The following is a 21,079-nucleotide window of genomic DNA, read 5'->3' on the forward strand; positions in this document are numbered from 1 at the left end:
TCCTCCAGCACATCCAATTTTATATACTGCTAGAAAGCCGACAGTGTGCAGAATTCAGTGCATTGTCAGCTTTCCTGTTCTGTGCCCCGGGGTTGGAGATATCAGTGCCATTAGTTTTGGCACTGATCTATGGCCACCATCAGAAGGGCATTCCTAACAGTCTAGCTGGGTTGTGAGGATTTCCCCCCCTGACTGTACTCGTCTATAGGCTTGTATTGGGGAGGGGTGTTCCTCACAGCTCAGCATCAACGCTGGGCGACAAGGAATGCCCCCTCTAACAGTACAAGGCCATTGACAAGTACAGTACAGTACAGGTGAGTAACAGTGTTTTTTATGTTTTTTCACTTCCCCTGAGTCTCTGATTATTATACCCCTGGGTCTAAAAAGACCCCGGATTATAACAATAGTTGAGTTGCTGGGGTTTGTGGGCCCCCTTCCTGCTCACAGCCGCTTCTGCTCCTCTCTTCTGCATCCTATAGCAGAAGGAAAAGTGGTGGTAAATAGGGCTTTACCTGCTGGGGATTCTCACCTTTTTAAAAAAAAAAAAAAGAAAAAAAGAAAATTGCAACAATGCCAAAATGCCACCCCTCCGATGCTGCCGCCTGAGGTGCGCCCCTGTCCTAATCACATGTTGTCCCGAGGCCATATGTTGCAGAAAATCTGCATTCTATGTTGAAGATTTTGCTGAGGATTTTTTTGAGGCAAAGCCAAAGATGGATTTAGCAGAAGAAGAAGTACAGTTGTCCTTTATATCTCCCATTCTTTGTGAAGTCTCGGCTTTCGCTCAAATAACTGCAGCAATATTTGCAACAAAAAATGCAACATTTCCGCACTGTATGGCCTCACCCTGGGCAGGTTTTAGCACTGGACTACTGTATGTCTACCAGGGAAAGACAGGTGAACATGTATGAAAAAAGCTTTTTACAATTATTGTATATAGTCTAACCACTGTAGATGTATTGTACTTACATAATGGACATGGCACTACACCTACCAGAATTCTTTCATGCATTTTCTTGACATTTCTGGCAAGGTATTACAGTAAAATGTTCAGTGCGGGAGAAGGGAAGAGATCTTGAGACTCGATGCTGAGTCTGTAAAAATAGTAAGAAGCAGTATTAATGAAATAATAGAGAACAAATAGATATCTGTTATATGACATATTCCTGCAGTCACCTGTATAGGCTCCCAGAACAGTCCAACTTATGGGGCAGAAGGGCACAAGTTATGGTCACGTGGCACAAAACTGTCCAACAAATTTTCTGGGTGTCAGAAGAGAAAACAATTTAGTTTCACAGAAGAAAGAAATTCTCTGATACGTTAGTCATAAACACATCTCTCACACTTCAAGGAGGAACCCAACTGTTCAGAAGAAACTGCGACTGAACCACAAATATGCTACCACTGTAGCAGGGCATGCTGTACTGTACTCCTGGACTCTGGGAGCCTGTTAACCCTGGTGCACTATGATTTGGTCAACCCTGCACTATACAGTGGACAAACTATTGGGGTCTTGAGTAAACATGGTTGCATAGGTCAACATAAAAACTACCTCTAGTACAGCCTGTCACAAGGTGGGCACGGTTAAGTCCCTGTTCCATAATGTGACCATAGGGAGGGATTTTCTTCTGATTTGGGATACGTGGAAAAAGCAGAGGCTACCATGTCCTAAATATGCTAATATCAGTGATGACAGGGGAGTAACTACAGGGGCAGCAGCAGTAGCAGCTGCCACAGGGCCCGGGACATTTTTTTTTTTTTTTAAATAGTCTGTTACCTGCTGGAGTAACCCCAGCAGGTATTGGACCCTATTTACTTACCGATCCTAGTTCCTGCTCACGGCTGCCAGCGCTTCTTTTTCTGCAGAGGCTGTGAGCAGGAGCTAGGTTCGGCAAATAAGGTGGCGGGCCTGCGAACCTCACAAACATTATCATTATACTTAAAAAAACGTTGTTACTTACGTCGCCTACACTTCCACAGGCTTCGGGCCTACTTAGTGACATCATAGACGTCACGTGGCCCAGGCCAGCGTCATTCTGCGTAGCGACGCCGGCCTGAGTCAGGTGACGGCTGGTCCATCATTGAAGATGGACAACATCACCGAGGAGTGCGCTGGAGCCCAGGGAGAGGTAAGTAACATTGTTTTTTATGTTTGTATCCTCCCTTAGATCTTCAATTATAATACTCTCAGATCCCAGAGTATAATAATTGTTCATGGGTGGTCCACAATTGGGCACAATACTGTGCGCAGGGGCCACTATGGGGAATCATCCTATGCCATAGTGGCCCCTGCACACAGTATGGTTCCCTATAGTGGTCCATAGTAATTATGGGGCATCATACTGTGTGTAGGGGCCACTATGGGGCATCATACTGTGTGCAAGGGCCACTATGGAGCATCATACTGTGTGCAAGAGCCACTATGGGGCATCATACTGTGTGCAAGGGCCACTATGGGGCATCATACTGTGTGCATGGGGCCACTATGGGGCATCATACTGTGGGCAGGGGCCACTATGGGGCATCATACTGTGTGCAAGGGCCACTGTGGGGCATCATACTGTGTGCAAGGGACACTATGGGGCATCATACTGTGTGCAAGAGCCACTATGGGGCATCATACTGTGTGCAAGGGCCACTATGGGGCATCATACTGTGGGCAGGGGCCACTATGGGGCATCATACTGTGTGCAAGGGCCACTATGGGGCATCATACTGTGTGCAGGGGCCACTATGGGGCATCATACTGTGTGCAGGGGCCACTATGGGGCATCATACTGTGTGCAAGGGACACTATGGGACATCATACTGTGTGCAGGGGCCACTATGGGGCATCATACTGTGTGCAAGAGCCACTATGGGGCATCATACTGTGTGCAGGGGCCACTATGGGGCATCATACTGTGGGCAGGGGCCACTATGGGGCATCATACTGTGTGCAAGGGCCACTATGGGGCATCATACTGTGTGCAGGGGCCACTATGGGGAATCATACTGTGTGCAAGGGAAACTATGGGGCATCATACTGTGTGCAAAGGCCACTATGGGGCATCATACTGTGTGCAAGGGCCACTATGGGGCATCATACTGTGTGCAGGGGCCACTATGGGGCATCATACTGTGTGCAGGGGCCACTATGGGGCATCATACTGTGTGCAAAGGCCACTATGGGGCATCATACTCTGTGCAGGGGCCACTATGGGGCATCATACTGTGTGCAGGGGCCACTATGGCGCATCATACTGTGTGCAGGGGCCACTATGTGGCATCATACTGTGTGCAAGGGCCACTATGGGGCATCATACTGTGTGCAAGGGCCACTATGGGGCATCATACTGTGTGTAGGGGCCACTATGTGGCATCATACTGTGTGCAAGGGCCACTATGGGGCATCATACTGTGTGCAGGGGTCACTATGGGGCATCATACAGTGTGCAATATACTATATAAATTTACTAAAATGTATGGGTTGCAATGGGTTGCGGATACACTGCATTGGCATCCTGTTGCGGCTAGCCATGTGGAGACGTCACGCGGCAGAAAAGATTTCCGCCTTAGGGCTAGTTCACATGAGGCCAAATGGGCGGATTTTGACAGCGGAATCCACGTCATAATCCGCCCCTTTACAATGGTGGTCTATGGAGACCACTAACTTTCTTCAGGCGGATTCCACAGCTCACTGAGCCGTGGCTTCCACAACCTCCGGCGTTGGCCCATTCATTTGAGCCGACTCCGGGGCGGGGGAAGCCGCAACAGCGACATCGTGGCAGGCGGGTTTTGACCATATTTTGGCTTGGCTCCCCGAGTCAAAATATGGTCAAAACCCGCCCCACCACCCCCGTGTGAACGAGCCCTTAGACAGTTTATGTGCTTCCTGTTCTGCTCAGCAAAATCATAATGGGAATGAATGGTGGACAGAAAGGACCTGCATAACATTTGATATCATCTGAGTGCAGCCCCCCTTGGTCATGTGCTTGAGGCATTAGTTTACCTATGGAGTGCAGTTTATCCAACATGTTGCTACAATATCGCCTTAATTGCAGCAACCAGAATGTAACCGCATTGTGTGAATAGACTCTGTAAGGTATAATAGCATTGCGTCCATGAGTCTCCACAGCCCTGTCTACACTGTCATGCCGGTCATGTGCGTTACACCGCGTGTCTTTTAGTCACGTTCTTCTAATGAGAGGAGACAGCGGTCATGTGACTGTCCCGGGTGAATGGCTGCCCGCCCTGGGATCACTCCCCCTCCCCACCCCCACGCGTCACACTATTGATACTGGAACATGAGGAGGCGGACGGGCAGTAGTGACCTTGTGCTGACGCTCACAGCTCTGTGTCTGATAGCTCCCGGCTGCTGCTGAGCCCAAGGCGGGACCATCGCCTGCACCCGGCATGGAGCTGAAGGAGGCTGCGACTCGGAAGACAGAGCGGCTAGCACCCTGGGGAGGCTGGCTACTGCCCACCTGTATACTCTGCGCCAATGGCTTCTTTGCCAACCTCAGACCCTCTGAGCCTTTTCTCACCCCATACCTGCTGGGGCCGGACAAGAACCTCACCGAGAGGCAGGTGGGTAGCCGACATGTGGGGAGGGGCGACTGACATCGTATCCGCCGTCATGTAGAGGGAGCTGCCATTATTCTGTACAATTCCCTTGTACCACATGTGCTGCCCCAGACTCTGAGCAATACAGGGCAGTACCATTCTCTTATCATGTGAGACCCTCTCCAGAGCTCGCCACTGCCCCCTACACCATAGCGACCACACAGGTAGGACTGCATGGGGGTAGCCAAAACGGGGCGCCCCAATGTACCATGCCAGCCATAGAGGAGCGTCCCCCTGTGCCATGCCAGCCATAGAGGAGCGTCCCCCTGTACCATGCCAGCCATAGAGGAGCGTCCCCCTGTACCATGCCAGCCATAGAGGAGCGTCCCCCTGTACCGTGCCAGCCATAGAGGAGCGTCCCCCTGTGCCGTGCCAGCCATAGAGGAGCGTCCCCCTGTGCCGTGCCAGCCATAGAGGAGCGTCCCCCTGTGCCGTGCCAGCCATAGAGGAGCGTCCCCCTGTGCCATGCCAGCCATAGAGGAGCGTCCCCCTGTGCCATGCCAGCCATAGAGGAGCGTCCCCCTGTGCCATGCCAGCCATAGAGGAGCGTCCCCCTGTACCATGCCAGCCATAGAGGAGCGTCCCCCTGTGCCATGCCAGCCATAGAGGAGCGTCTCCCTGTACCATGCCAGCCATAGAGGAGCGTCCCCCTGTACCATACCAGCCATAGAGGAGCGTCCCCTTGTACCATACCAGCCGTAGAGGAGCGTCCCCCTGTACCATGCCAGCCGTAGAGGAGCGGCCCCACGTACCTTGCCTGCCATAGGGGCGCGTTCCCAAGTGCCATGCCAGCCGTAGAGGAGCGTCCCCACGTACCATGCCTGCCATAGGGGCGCGTTCCCAAGTGCCATGCCAGTCATGGAGGAGCACAGCATGGCAGATGTAGAGCTGCGCCCCATACACCGTGCCATTGATAGAGAACATCACCAGGTTAGCTAAATCATACTACACAGTGCCAGAGAATGTCCTTATACAAAGAGGAATTCCCCCCACCCACCCCCCACCCTGTATGCAGTGATCAGCAGAGCAGGATGCCCCTTCCTACAATGTGCCCTCATTACAGTAGCCTGTAACAGCCAGCAAGGAGTGTTCCCTTATATGTAGTGCAGCCCACATTTCATAGCATTGTGTGGGGTATCAAACAGGAGTGCTCCAGTACACAGAGCTAGGCGGAGAGGTTTGCCACCTGTACACAGTGCCAACCAGAGAGGAATTCCCCAGTATGCCAATAAGAGGAGTGCCACCTGTATGCTGTGCCAGCCAGAATGTAAAGTCTATTTGTTCAGAGTAGTCTTCAGTGACTGACCCCTCTAGTCTGGAAGCCTCTTGAACAGGGAGAGTCTTGGCTAGTATGGGTCGCTTCTTCCATCAAACCTGGCACTGACCAGCAGAGGTTCCAGATACTGGTGGGGCCCAAGCTCATGGACATAGTTCTACCTTTGATTTGTCAGAAGGTTGCTTACAGTAGAGCTCCCCTTTAAATGTTCCAATATAAAATAACCATTCTGTTACAGTGAATGTTCCTCATGGCTACATATCCATGTACAAGCAGGACTTCGAATAATTCCTGGCTCATTCATGCCATGATGTGATGTTACGTGTGACCTTTCCATAGCATGTTTATTGTCCCCTTTACCATCTCCTGTCAGATGCCGAGTGCTGTGCAATGCTATATAGTGTGATTGTTACAGTTTATGGTGCTTCCTTTGCTGCAGACTCATAACTTTCATCATCCAGGATTGTTGAGTCATTGTCATATTGTGACTCCGTAACAGAAAGTCTCATTCTGCAGAACATCTCAACTCTATAATTACATTTAATGATAAGTAAATGCCCAGCTCATCCGCCTCCTCTTTTATCTAAAATATAGGGCGGTTTGTAATTCTTGAGCACTGAGATCTACAGGTGTCCTACATCATAAAGCGAACCTCATAAATGAATAGGCTATGTGAATGTAAGAAACTTTGTAAAATATTTTATTGAGGAAATCAGTTTCCTTTTCCACTTATTGAAACTGTTCTGTTGCTTCATATCTTCATTCAGCCTGTATACATAGAATCCAGCCTTAGCCATATCTCGCTCTCACAGAATTCTATGGAGAGAGGAGGGGGGATGAGGAGGCTGATAATTGATTTATTACTTCATTCTGTGCACTGGGAGTCTTTTCTCTCTAGGCTGAAATCTTAGGCTGTACCCGCTTATTTCTGCCCCAGATGTGCGATATGAAATGCTGCAATTCAGATGAGGATTAACCCCATTCAGTAGCCCCCTTCCCCCATACCCATTAGATTGTCTGCAAATTTTTGAAATTGACCGGGTGTTAAAATGTTAGTGATTGGGCTCATTGGTTAGCACTACAGCCTTGCAGCGCTGGAGTGCTGGGTTCGAATCCCGCCAGGAACAACATCTGCAAGGAGTTTGTATGTTCTCCCTGTGTTTGCATGGATTTCCTCCCATTCTACAAAGACTTACTGATAGGAAAAAAAATGTACATGGTGATCCCCATATGGGGCTCACAATCTACATATATTAAAAAAAAAAAAAAGTACTGGGCATTGTGACTGACACTACAGTTTGTGTACTACACAAGTCATATTGTGGCTGTCACTATAATGTGCAGATCTATTGCAGCTGTCACTCTTTTTAGAAGAAGTGGTTCGTGTTATTCAATAAGATTTTAACATAAAGTTGTCACTTCCTCTTCTGCTGTGTGGTAGCAGAGGTTTGTGTAACCAGGAGTAGTATACTATTTCGTGATTCCTGATCTAATAGTTTCCGGTACATTATTCCATAAACGTTGTAGGTGTAGTTAGGCCTGTACTAGACAACCCCATTAACAAGGCGCTTCTCTGAAATCTTTCCATTCTAGGTTTTTAATGAAATTTATCCAGTTTGGACATATTCCTACTTGATCCTGCTCTTCCCAGTCTTCATTGCTACGGACTATCTGCGATACAAGCCGGTGATCATCCTGCAGGGGCTCAGTCTTATCATCACCTGGTTTATGCTCCTCTACGCTCAGGGCACTCTGGCCATCCAGTTTCTTGAATTCTTTTATGGCATTTCCACAGCAACAGAAATTGCCTATTATTCTTACATTTACAGCATGGTAGAACCTGACGTCTACCAGAAGGTGACCAGCTACTGCCGTACTGCTACGCTAACTGGCTACACTGTAGGCTCAGTTACTGGCCAGGTCCTGATGTCTGTGGCCAACTGGTCCCTATTCAGTCTGAACGTTATATCCTTGATCAGTGTCTCTATTGCGTTTTCTGCGGCTTGGTTTTTACCAATGCCAATGAAAAGCCTTTTTTTCCACCAAAACATAATTAATGCCAAGAAAAGCAAGAAACTAATACAACACAATGGTGATTTGGAGAGCGCTGCAGAGTCTGAGGAGACTGAATCTCAAGTGCCCCTGAACACTGAAGAACACAAAGCTGAGGTCCAGGTAACTATCAGTACCTGAATAGTCAGGTAAAGGTGATGTAGTATCTAGAGATGAGCGAACACTGTTTGGATCAGCCAATCCGAACAGCACGCTCCCATAGAAATGAATGGAAGCACCTGTGACGGCCACCGGCAAAGTCAGCGTCACAGGTGCTTCCATTCATTTCTATGGGAGTGTGCTGTTCGGATTGGCTGATCCAAACAGTGTTCGCTCATCTCTAGTAGTATCCCATGAGTCCAGCATCGTAAGCATCTAATGTTGGGGTATGTACAAAAGTAATATGGTCCCATACAGACTTGCAACCTAAAGCCTTTAATGTTCACTGTATGAAGTTACAACTAGGCAGAGTTAATACACTTATACAACTTGTACATCCTAATGCAGTACATAAGGGTAGTATGGTGGCTCAGTGGTTAGCATTGTCACCTCTCAGCTCTGGGGTCCTGGGTTTAAATCTAACCAAGGGTAGACCCTCGTGGGTGTTGTGGATGAGTATATGTAAGATTTCCTGCCTCCGTTGATTTCAGAAACTGGTCAATGTGTAAGGCATAGAGCAAAAAGTGATTAGGGTAATTTCACACAACGAATTTTGGACCGGAACCTGAGGCGGGGGCCGCCTCAAGTTCCGGTCCAAAAGCTGGGTGACCGTGACTGAAAGCTGGTACAATGAGTGGGCCTAGTCTGGAGGAGGGAGTGTCTTCAGGTCGAATTGCAAGTTGACTTGGCCTGAAGAATGAGCATCTTGCTGCTTTTTCCCAGCTCCCGGAAAAAAGACCTGAGCTGCTCCCATTGATGTCAATGGGAGCCGTCTTTTTGGTCAGGGTTTTGAGGCGGATATGGCCTCAAAACCCTGATCAAAAAACCCTGTGTGAACTTACCCTTAAATGAATAGTTCTACATAGGATGCCAACTGGGCAGTGAAGGTCCTAATAGAGGGAATAGGGCTGAATAGCAGTATCTTATGATTACTAGACCGTATTATCATGCCCTTCCCAATCTCATCTTTTTTAAGACATTGAAGTGAAGAACCTTTGTAAACTACTGTAGTATAGTAATAAAGATTGGCACTAGGTTGCTTCATATGGCAACTAAAATAGTCTCAAATGTGTCCAAAAGTGAGGTGGCCACACAAGCACAGACACTCGTTCCTAATGAATGTAAAACACGTAGCATATTCTTGTAGATTTGGTGATGCTCATTCACTTCAATGATGTAAAAGTTCTGTTTCTGAGAAGCGGGTAACCTGTAATTTCTGACAATAACTATAACGCCACAAATGTTCATGAGAAATCCGTGGAATTACATTTTTTTTTAATCCCTAGTCATGTAAATGCAGTGAACTTGATAGATTTAGTCTTTTATGGAATGTATGTAATCCGATTTGTTACCAGGGAATTTTCTGTTTCCAAAAGTTATTTGCTGTCAGATGCAAATCAATGGTGTATTATGAGTTACCTTAACACTGTGTGTGTTTGGTAGGATCCCAAGTCCCATCTAATGCTCTCATTGAGGAACAGGGTACTCAGTAAGTGCTTATTTGTAAGTGTGAAAACGGAATGGAAACCTATACGCATAGAAAAGCGGTTACCTGGGAAACCCCCGGACTCTATAGACTATAACTGGGTCCATATGGTTTCCGCACAAAACATGCGGAGAGAAGTCCTGTAACGCTAGGTTCACACCTGCGTTCAGGTCTCCATTCTGTGGTTTCCGTCTTCTGCATGCCAGAAGACAGAAACCACAGACCGGGTCCGGTGGTGAGCGTTCTATGCTCTCCGCCGCGAAACCGTTTTTTTTAATCCAGACACAGAGTACTGCAAATGAATGGGTATGAAAGAGTCCTGCAGGTTTCCGTCTCCTGCCTCCGTTTTATGCAGGAAACGGAAACCTGCATAACGGAGACCTGGGCGCAGATGTGAATGGGCCCTAAGCAGTAACTGCTTTTTTAATAAGTATAGGTTTCCATTCAGGGGGTCCCCAAGTGGACTCTCCCAATGGAAACCCCAACACAGATGTGAACCGGGCCTTAGGTTGCTTGTAGTCTGTAGCCGTGGAGATTCATAGGAGTTGTATACACATGTGGTAGAAAATTAGCAATGCAAAATTAGATTTGATTATTTTACTCAATAAAGCTTATCTTAGCTTTTAGGGTTTGTTTGTTGTTTTTTTTTTTGGTTTTTTTTTTGGCTTAACCCAGTGCTCTGATGCTGCTTAAAAGGGTAATTCTACCTTTAGGCATTTCTGACATATCTCCAGAATGGGGTTTCACCTACTTATCAACCTATCCTGCACATCCAGGCAGAGAATTAATGAAGATGTGGTCATGTATATCTCAGCTCTGTACAGTGACTCAAAAACCACTAAAAGACTTGGACAGGGTTATGGGACCACTGAAAATAGGTGTGCATCCCAGAGGCAGGACCTACATCACTGACATACTGTAGGTATGCCAGGAATATCTAAAGTGAGAATATTCCTTTAATTTTAGGTTTAATAATAGTATTGGCAATGAAAAATCAAGCATGACTGATCCAAACACCCTGATACATATAAGATCATCAGTGGGTTAATCTTACATGTACAGATGGTATTAGGAATAATTTTTTTTTTTTTCTCAATGTTCAGTTTGTGACAATATGTTGTCATTTTGTAGGTCACAGAGAAGAGGACTGTTACTTTACAGACTGTGCTTCAGATATTATGGAAGGACTTCTTGCACTGCTACTCCTCCCGCACGCTCCTCTGCTGGTCAGTCTGGTGGGCCTTGTCTACGTGTGGGTACTTCCAAGTGGTGAACTATTCTCAGGGATTATGGGAAACAGTGGCTCCATCGTCCCATTCTGATATTTACAATGGCAGCGTTGAAGCTGTGTCTACACTCCTAGGTAAGCTGTTTATAGGTCAAGCATCAATGGTATGACTAAATGTATTTACTGAAGACGACTTGGTAGGATCTCATAGTAATAATTCAGAAGCCCTTTGTAATGCTTTAAAGGGGTATTCCCACGTCGCATACTCACCAGTCTTCACTGCTGTAAAATCTTCTTTCTTCCTGGTTTCTTGCGTCATTTGGTAGGCGGGGTTTCATATGCAACCTGCCGTTTAGCTCCATCCCCAAATTAGCATGTAGCTCCGCCCACCGCATAGCGTGATCCTATGGGGCGGCTGAAGGGACTGTGATGTCATCAAAGGTCCTCAAACAACACTATATGCACAATATTGGACTATGAAGTACAGGCAGCAGCAACTACATTCTGTGTTACATACAGAGACTAACTGTTTCTGCCATAATGAACACAATTGAATTAGCTAGCCTGATAACTGGGAGAACAGAAGATGAGTTCAGAAATGAAAGCAGCTCCTCTCCTCTATCTGAGTGCAGGACCTAGGTCACATGGTGTAGACACAGGAATAGCTAGATACACAGGCTGGCTCCCTGCACTTAACCCCTCCTCACTCCCCCCTGAGAGCAGGCAGATACATCACTTGACTTTTCAGCATATAAATCAAGGGATGTGTCAACAAAGAAATGAATAAAGTAAGATAGTGGACAAGCAAAGCAGCTTTGCTCAAGCAATGTATTTAGGAAAAGTCTTACATCCACATTAACAAGCAGTATAGATAGGATCCTTGTGATGGGACAACCCCTTTAACCCGAGGGTAGTAGGGGGTGTAATATGTGTGCATTGATACAAAGCGTTTCTTTTTCCATCCACATGTGTTACTAGTGAATTTTACCATGAATTTCACCTTATGCATTGTAAAGGGTAAAATCTACAGCATTTGCACAACTGAATTCGCACAACTGATTTCTTCTGTACATAGATTGGTTTTGAAAAGCACATTCGCATATATTGAACTGTGAATTTTCAGTGTAGAAACCACACTAAAAATCCACAGCCAAGCAGTCAGGTCTGAATGTGGCCTTAGAAAAGATGGATGCAAAAAGCAGTCCCATGTAACACTCCATTTTTAAGCTATTTTAGCTTGTAGCAGAGGCAGGGCTTTGTCTTCATCTACAGTGGAGACCTCGCCAGGCACAGGCCATGGAAATCCCAATCCACTTTGATGAACTTGCTGAAACATGGAAAAAAAATAGGTTATTAAGAATCTAATCTGATTTCTACAAGAAAAGTCTGCTTCTTTCAGTAGCTTATAGACTTTTTCTTAAACTTAGGGGTTCAGCAAGTCCAGTATAGGAATACCCCTAATCGTATAGCATTATATGAAGCCGGAGATCATTCAGATGCATTAAATTTCCTACTTCAACCCTACTTGTTTCCACCACAGGCTTTAGTTCATTGCCATTTGCATCTTTTCTCTGTTTTCTGTAGGTGCGGTTGCCGTCTTTATTGTTGGCTATGTTAAAGTTTCATGGTCCACTTGGGGCGAGCTCCTTCTGGCTGTCTTTGCTCTAATCATTGCAGTGACTGTATATATTATGGACATCATTGGAAACATTTGGGTTTGCTATGTGATGTATGTCCTCTTTAGAAGCATCTACATGATTCTCATCACGATAGCGACGTAAGTAATCCCTTCTCAAATTTATTATTAGTTAAAGGAGTCTGTCAGTAGGAACATAGACATCAGACTAATAACAGTACCTTGTAGGATGGCTTCCAGACTTACCAAAGTTGTCTTTTATTTTCTACATTGCAGCTCCATTTTCATTAAATTCATAGTTTTATTCTTCTGCAAATTAACTGGCTTTAGGGGAGGGTCTTCTCCTTACTAATTTTCATGAATGTGGAGCTGCAATGGAAAGGCATCTTTGGAAAGTATAGAAGCCTCACTACAGGATACTGTCATTACTTTGATATCAATTTTTGCGCTGATAGACTCCATTTGAGTTAAAGTAGCGCTTCCACAAATTGTTTATTCTCTGGCCTGTTAAAAAGGTACATGATGTACATTGTAGTGAAAATCTTTTAACCAGTGGCTGTATTTGTAAGTTATCCACTTTAATCTGGTCCTCAGCTCTGTCATGTGACCAACAGTCAGACTCCAACACAGCCTCTTGTGTGTGGCCAGGAAGCCAGTTTCTCCATTAATTCCTCACATCAAGGCTTTCATAAGAATTAATTAAGAAACTGCTCTCCTTTTGTGCGAATGATAATTATTAATAAAGTTTTGCTTATATATAAAATCATGTTCTAGTATACAGATCTATTATCTGACATTTCAGACTACCCTAGACCTCAGATTTCTGGAGTATAGGTTGGCTTTATGTCTGTCTAGGACAGTGCCAAATACTGTGATCATTGGTAAAATAGAAATTCTGCATGCACCATGAGCACAAAATGAATTTTCCAGGCATTGCTGAGCTCCTATTTTGTTAGGTTGCATTCAGATGGGTGTAATATGGCTGTAGCAGCAGTATATTCTGCGCCAAGAACAGGATTAAGGGACAAAGCAGCCAAACCTTTCCCAAACAGAACATTCGGCAACGGGTTCCCTGTTTTATCTTGATAGCATTCAATGCATGCTTGGCACAAAATATTACTAAATATGCTGCAAAACACTACAGCAAGGTTACATATGGAGAAATGAATTGTATAGAAGATAGGCTGTATGTAACATATTTATTGTACTTTAAAGTGGAGAAGTTTTTCTTTCATGTGTATAGCCAGCTTTAGGAGTGAGGACATAGGATTAGACATGACTTTTGGCTCAGTCCTGCTGTTAGGTTTGGTGGGGCCTTGCACTGATCATCGCACAAAATTAAAGGCTGTAGATACATATGAAGCCATTTCTTATTGAATTAAATGTATTTCAAGGTAAACTCCTTTTTTTGTATTAGGTTTTATTCATGATTTTGCTTTGACTTCTGCAACTGCTGTTATATACTCCACAGTCAGATGGGGAAAGCTGTTCAGAAGCGTATGTATCAGACTGCCGGCTGTCTCATTACCCAGCCACTGTCTGACCTTCTCATAAGCTGACGTATGACTAAATCCAAGCTACAATTTGATTTGGTCATACTTCTCAGATCAGAAGGACTGGAGACCAATCCAGAAGACAGTCTCAATAGGATTCTTCAGTAGTATCAATAGTTGGGTGGTAGGACAAGGAAGCCTACATCAGATATCCCTCCTTCTCACTGCACCAGCTCACTGAACTTATTTGTTTCTTTAGCCTAAAGCACAACGTAGCGGGCTACAGTTAAAAAAAAAAGCCGCAACACATCACGTTTTTTCCCACAGCGCTTTTTACAGAAAGTTCATACAGGTTTCCTCTGCAGACTTTCTCATCAGTTATACCTATAGGGAAACTATCAGCATTTCGGAAGGTATAATTAACATTTTCAAAACCGCGGTGTGTCCGCTGCGCATATTTTCTCGCAATATGTAGATGGTATTTGCTAGAATCCCATCCACTTTGCAAGGACTGTAAACTGTAAAACTCTGTTGTGTTTTTTGTTTTTTCTACGGCCAAACCATGATGTTTATGCCACGTGGGGCTTGGCCTAAAAACTTAAAATTCCAAATCTAACATCAAGAATTGCCCTTAGGGTTGGAAAAAAAAAAGTTGAGATTTTAATTTGTCACACAACCCTAATTGCAAATATGTTTTTCTCCCAAATTGCATGTAAATAACTAATAAATAAGAAATAGCTCCTGTGGTATACATAGCTTCTAATATTCAAAATACCTGGCCACTCTTAAAGGGATTATGCAACAAAAATGAATTAAATTTTGATTTGGAGAAGTTTTCTGTGCTGAGGCCCACTCTGATCCCCAAAATAAGGGTGTTTTATAATGTTCTGAATGTAGAGGTGGATGGAGAACGTGCGACCCTGCTCCACTCATTTCCATGGGTATTCTGGAGATAGTGGAGTGCTGTACTTCAGCCATTTCTGGTGCACTCTTTCAAGTGTATGGACCAAAAGCAAGCAGCCTGTGTCCATCACTACATTCAGAACAGGGGATAAAATACCCCCATTCTCTGTTCTAGTATTTTATGAGGTGTATATATACACCTTTTATGAGGTGTGTGTGTATATATATATATATATCTGACCTATTACATTTTTATCCTAATGCATTTAAGCGAATGTTGATTCCATAGATGTGTTATCTTCACTGGTACAACTATAGATCTTCCGTTGGAATTGCAACTTAGCATGTGTCGTCTCTACTCATTGTCGATGTGTTTGGGCAAATGATGTACGCTATTTGGCACACAGTGTTCCTCCTTGGGGCAGAAACTTGTATACATGCTTACTAACCCAAACAAATGTCTGAGTGGCCTTCATAAATAAGGTGCTTGGAATTGGTGCCACTTTGTTACTGGTGTTTCATTCATGTCTATGAGAATTTCTACTGACGACTCACTATCTCTCTCTCTCTGTAAAGTTTTCAGATTGCTGCTAACCTAAGCGTGGAGTGCTATGCCCTTGTTTTTGGAGTTAACACATTCATAGCCTTACTATTGCAAACTCTGATGACTGTGATAGTTGTGGATTCCAGCGGCCTTGGCTTGGATTTATTTACACAAGTAAGTCCATCGTTTTGTTGTTAAGGGATTGTAAATCTAAGCCATGTGTATGTGGGTTTTTAGTTTCCATGGTTATCTACATGTTTTCATAAATCCCTTAATGAATCAATGCTTCTCTTCAGCCTTGTCATTACATTATGAAAGAGATGGTTGCTAGGGGAAAGTCATATTTAGTACCCATCTACAGCGCTTTGGATCCTTAGTAATTGTGAACTTCTTGACCAGATTATCTAGAGCAGGGGTCCTCAAACTGCGGCCCGCGGGCCACATGCGGCCCGCCAAGCACTTCTGTCTGGCCCCGCCGACAACGCCGGCAGGCGTGCATTTATAATGAAGCTCCTGGGGAGCTCAGGCCAGGCCATGGAGCGCACTTCACTTTACCTATTGGAGGGCACCGCTCCCGATGTCTGTGCGACCTGCTCTGCCTCCGGCCCACTGTTTAAAAAGTTTGAGGACCCCTGATCTAGAGCAATGTTCAGGGTATGCACAATAGGTGGAAAGGGTTTGGCCTGGACCTCCCTCTATAACAGCTGTCTGGTTGTTTGCCAGGATCCCATTCCTGTACTTATGAGTGGCTGGTCCCAGCTACACAGCCGGACTGCTGACATAGGGGGGCGCTCCACAATACACAGCCAGACCGCTGACATAGGGGGGTGCTCCAGAATACACAGCCAGACCGCTGACATAGGGGGGTGCTCCAGAATACATAGCCTGACTGCTGGCATAGGGGGGCGCTCCAGAATACACAGCCTGACTGCTGACATAGGGGGGTGCTCCAGAATACACAGCCAGACTGCTGACCTAGGGGGGGCGCTCCAGAATACACAGCCTGACTGCTGACATGGGGGGGTGCTCCACAATACACAGCCAGACTGCTGACCTAGGGGGGGCGCTCCAGAATACACAGCCAGACTGCTGACCTAGGGGGGCGCTCCACAATACACAGCCTGACTGCTGACATAGGGGGGCGCTCCAGAATACACAGCCAGACTGCTGATATAGAAGATGATCCAGATTGCCTATCCAGGTGGCGGTTTCACACTGCAGAAGACTTTTCTGCCATTGGTTTTTTCGCGTGGCTGTCCATCGCAGCATCCCACTTCTGGATAAGCCCAGACGAATGAGCCTAATCAGAAGATAGGGCATGTTGCTTTTTTTTTTTTTTTTTTTTTTTCCGGCTAGCTGAAAAAAAACTGCGAGTGACTCCCATTGAAATGGATGGAAGGTGGTTTCTCAGGTGGATTCCGTGTCAAAATCAGCCTGCAAAAACCTCTGTGTGAACATACCCTTAGGTGGAGGTCTAGACTATGCAGCCAGCCTGCTGTTTTATCAGATGGTACAGACCACTGTTATATGGGACAATCCAGGTTACACAGTCAGACTGCTGTTATAGGAGGCTACCCAGTCTACAATCAGACTGATGTTACATTTAACTATATCCTGTTATACTTGTCCATTTTTCTTTGTCCTAAATGCAATTCTTAACTGGGTTTTTTTTTTTTCTCCTCTGCACAGTTTAAAATTTACGCTGGCTACTTTGCGGTCATTGCAATAATATTTTTTGTGAGTGGATTTTACCATGTTATAAAAAAACTGCCAACAACCAAAGCAGGAAAAACTGGATCCTTCAGGGACTTGAAAGAAGCTTCATTTGTGTGATAACAATGAAGTATATCTGTTACCTCAAGTATACAGCACCTCATGCTGACAAGTGTCCAACTATATTCACAAATTGTAACCTCGGTGTCCATCATTGAGTGTTGTATGCACAAAATACTGGAGAGTATTAAAGCTCACTGGTTTCCTATGGCTTTCACTGTGGAGGTCCATATATAAACGCAGTGAAAGCAGACGTAATTAACTCTTGTCTGACTGTCAGAATTTGAGGAATACTTACAACTGATAAAACACCAAATTGCACAAATGTATTAGGCGGAGCTGGTTCTTTGCCTCTCATGCTGTTGGCTGATAGATGTGTGCTCGGCCTTTTTACTCACCTGGATACTGCAGAAGTTCAAGGCTACTATTTTTGGCTAGACTGAATACTAAGAACTCCTTTATACAGACATACTTTACTTAGGTGATATTCATAGAATATATTTCTGTAGATTTATTTATACTTGTAAATGTTTTGGGATGTGTAAAACTGATGTACAACAAAGTGTTATATTGCTGACTATTCACATTGCCTTATTAAAGGGGTTGTCCCATCAGAATGACTATTGGGTATAGGCACTATATAAGAGTGGACCTTGCACATCTATGCATTTCAGTAATTTTAATGGCTTTCATATAATACAGCTATATAGCTTGGATACAGTAGTACAACTATACGACCAGATATCTCTTTTCCTAGTAATTACAGCTGATCACCAATGGTTAGAGAATCCAGACCTGCTCCAAGCAGCTAATAAAAGTTGTCATGTGATTGCTTCTTAAAAGGCCATACAGTATTTAGATGCAGAAGTCAAAAGATGTCTTATTGCAGCTTAAAGATATATATATATATATATATATATATATATAATTATTTTTTTTTTTTTTTTTTTTTTTTACAACTACTGGGATTCTTCATTCCAAATTATTGCCTGTTAAATCACCTTGTCTAATAGGGCCTTAAATGTACAATATTTCCGCACAGTCTAATAGAAAGTATTAACAGATGATATCAACAGCTACGCTGAGGTTTCTATTTAACACCTAATAAAGTAAATCAGAACCATCTTGGCACCATCTACTTCTAGCCCTCCGTGACCATTGTAAGAAACAACTAAAGCTGTACTGTGGTTGGCTGCTATGTATCATTCAATCAATGCCTTTGTTTGTAATCTAGAAATGTTTTATAAAATGTATTTATTTTAATATACTGTGTAGTTGTACATACTGCATTATTTTCTATTTTGTTCCTTTTTTAGCCTTATTTTGTTGCAGATATTGCAATTAAATAAAATTCCATTCTATTTATTTATATTTCAAACTAAGCTGGTTTGTTGGATTTACACGGTCTGTATCTGGCATGGAAATGTGATGCTTATACTGCTACAAACAGAAATATCACTTGGGCATTGCTGAGCATTTATTCAGATAAGCAGTGTGGTAATACACCATTATGTGTACCATTATATTTCAGTGTATGGGGATGCATAAGGCTTTTTTTTTTGGGGGGGGGGGGGGGTTGTTTTTTGCAGGGCCAGATGTACATATTTATATCACTTTAGGGAATGTCTGTTTTGACAAATTTGTATTGAAGGCAAAATGGCGGTTTGGCTCCTTTGGACACAGGGTTGTATAATTTATTTATTTTTATATCAAATCTAGGGAAAAGGGGTGATTTGAACCTATTTATTGAATTTTTTTTTAACCATTTTATTAGTTCCCAAGGGGTCTTGAACATGCAATCTTTTTTGATGGCATGTCTCATATACTACAACACAATTGTATCCCAGTCTATGGGAGATTCGTTACATAGCTATTGAGGCTGGTCATATGTATATTTCTATGATAGGCCTGTGAGCCTTCATTGGGCTCCTTCCTGTTATAGAGATAAGGGCCCCTTCACATGGAGTTTACACGAGCTTTTCAAAACACATCCCATTCACTTCAATAGGAGTCAGCTTTACACGCGCTCCCTTTGAAGTGAATGGGATGTGTTTTGAAGCGCTCGTGTATACGTGTCTGAGTGGAGTGTAAACTCCGTGTGAAGGGGCCCTAAGACTGCTCCCCTGATCTCACGTCTCAGGAGCCACCCTGCATAGTTAAACGTTCAGGGCTGGTGGGCTTTGGGACACGTCAATGGAGGAATTACATAATACAGTGCCCACAATTAGAGTGAACTCCACTATGCAACACAGTGGCGGCCCAGTAGAGGAGCCGCCATCTTTAAAGACCTGGCATCCACTGTGCTATTACGGTGGATGTCTGGAAATGATTCCTATAGCCTTGTTGTTCTAGCCTGAAACAACTTGTCAGTAAACACTGTATAGAATTTATTTTTGGGAACAGATAGTTCTAATCCACACATGCTGTCTATGCTGCCCTTTCATTTGTTCCATATATTCTCTGGTCCTGATAAACAGCCAGCCATGTCATCTCTTTCAATATGGTGTTTTTTGTTTTGTTTTTTTGTTTTTTTTAAACATATGCTTTTATTGCCATTTAACATGAATGAGCCAAAAATACATGTTAATCCCTTTGAGGGTGGGAAGGAGCGCCTAAGGGTCTGTTCATCCACCATACAGAATTAAAAGGCTCTATCATTGGGGAAAGTCATTTTTCACTAAACACATACTTGCATAGCCTTTAGAAAGGTTATTCCACACATACATTTTGTATGCCAATCGCCTCAGTAGTTTTTGAATGAGCCCATTTTATATTCATATTCTAATTAGCTTCCACCGTACACCGGAAGTGTCTGATCACCTTCTGCTATTCTCTCCTATGTGTGTGTACAGCACAGGTTGCTGCTAATGACTTATCTCCCTGCTCGTGCACACACACAGCAGAGAATAGCAAAGAGGATGCGCGATGAGACTTCCGGTGCTCAATGGAAGCTAATTAGCATATAAGTAAAAAGCTGCCTCATTCAAAAACTACTGAGGCGAGTGGCATATAAAAGGTATGTGTGGAATAGCCTTTCTAAAGGCTATGCAAGTATGTGCTTAGTTAACATTGACTTTTCCCAATGATAGAGCCCCTTTAAATGCAAATATGGGACTTCAGTTGCCTTCAGACTTTTGTGTTTTAAGCTCCAGGTGATATAAATTTATTTTTCAGAATTAATATAGATGTGTACAGTGCCTTAACAGCTTACGTCTTGGGCTGCAATGCTATGTTGCATCATTCAGGTAGTTAACTATTGTAGGGACTCTGCCCATGTCATCTACGCAGCGAACACTCTGATCTGATGCCCAGAATCGGTCATGACTCCAATCCTAGCCATTATCCCTTAAAGTTATTGTCCCATCACAAGGATCCTATCTATGCTACTAGTTTATGTGGATTTAAGACTTTTCTTAAATGCATTGCTGTATCAAAACTGCTTTGTTTGGCCGCTATCTTAATTTATTCACTCCATTGTTTATACTCCATTTGTCAAGTGATGTAGCTGCCTGCTTCTGCCTGATAAGAGCTGAGATAGGGAGTCCGTTACCTTTGTATGTAATGCAAACTGACTCAAATCCAGCTCTGCTACATCAGCTTCACACTGTGGTAATTCATTTACAACCAATCCTGTGCAAGTGAAACCCCGCCCACCTATGTACCGAGAGAAGCAGGAAGTGAAGAGAGCACAACAGCCTGCAGGTTAGTGAACAAGCGTCATTGGAATACCCCTTTAAATTCTGCAGTCAATGCTAAGTGGTTAGAGCAAGGGAGGCTTTTGCAAAGTGATAATGGGGTTGCTAGGTACCTAACAATGGCCTCTAGGTTTGAAGTATAGCCATGCATATTAGGCATATATGACCAGTAGACATATATAACCAAGGAGCCTATTGACACTAGTGGGGGAGTTTGCTTGGTAGTAGC

General features: G+C 44.2%; 1 protein-coding gene across 1 annotated transcript; it reads left to right on the top strand.

Annotated features, from left to right (window-relative positions):
- The first annotated feature begins 4,329 nt into the window (after nucleotides 1–4,329).
- On the top strand, nucleotides 4,330–18,435 carry SLC19A2 (solute carrier family 19 member 2). The gene is made up of 6 exons (XM_075264023.1): nucleotides 4,330–4,569; nucleotides 7,475–8,056; nucleotides 10,710–10,941; nucleotides 12,391–12,583; nucleotides 15,415–15,556; nucleotides 17,072–18,435. The coding sequence occupies exons 1-6, from the start codon at nucleotides 4,396–4,398 to the stop codon at nucleotides 17,213–17,215; spliced, it is 1,467 nt and encodes a 488-aa protein (XP_075120124.1). The 5' UTR covers nucleotides 4,330–4,395; the 3' UTR covers nucleotides 17,216–18,435.
- Nucleotides 18,436–21,079: the final 2,644 nt, after the last annotated feature.

This window comes from Leptodactylus fuscus, chromosome 2 (genome assembly GCF_031893055.1).
Source record: "Leptodactylus fuscus isolate aLepFus1 chromosome 2, aLepFus1.hap2, whole genome shotgun sequence".
Classification (NCBI taxonomy): Eukaryota; Metazoa; Chordata; class Amphibia; order Anura; family Leptodactylidae; genus Leptodactylus; species Leptodactylus fuscus.

Coding starts and splice junctions, on each gene's coding strand:
- SLC19A2 (XM_075264023.1), top strand. CDS start 4,396: ATGGAGCTGAAGGAGGCTGCGACTCGGAAGACAGAGCGGCTAGCACCC. Junction 4,570..7,474: donor AGAACCTCACCGAGAGGCAG/GTGGGTAGCCGA, acceptor TTTCCATTCTAG/GTTTTTAATGAAATTTATCC. Junction 8,057..10,709: donor AACACAAAGCTGAGGTCCAG/GTAACTATCAGT, acceptor GTCATTTTGTAG/GTCACAGAGAAGAGGACTGT.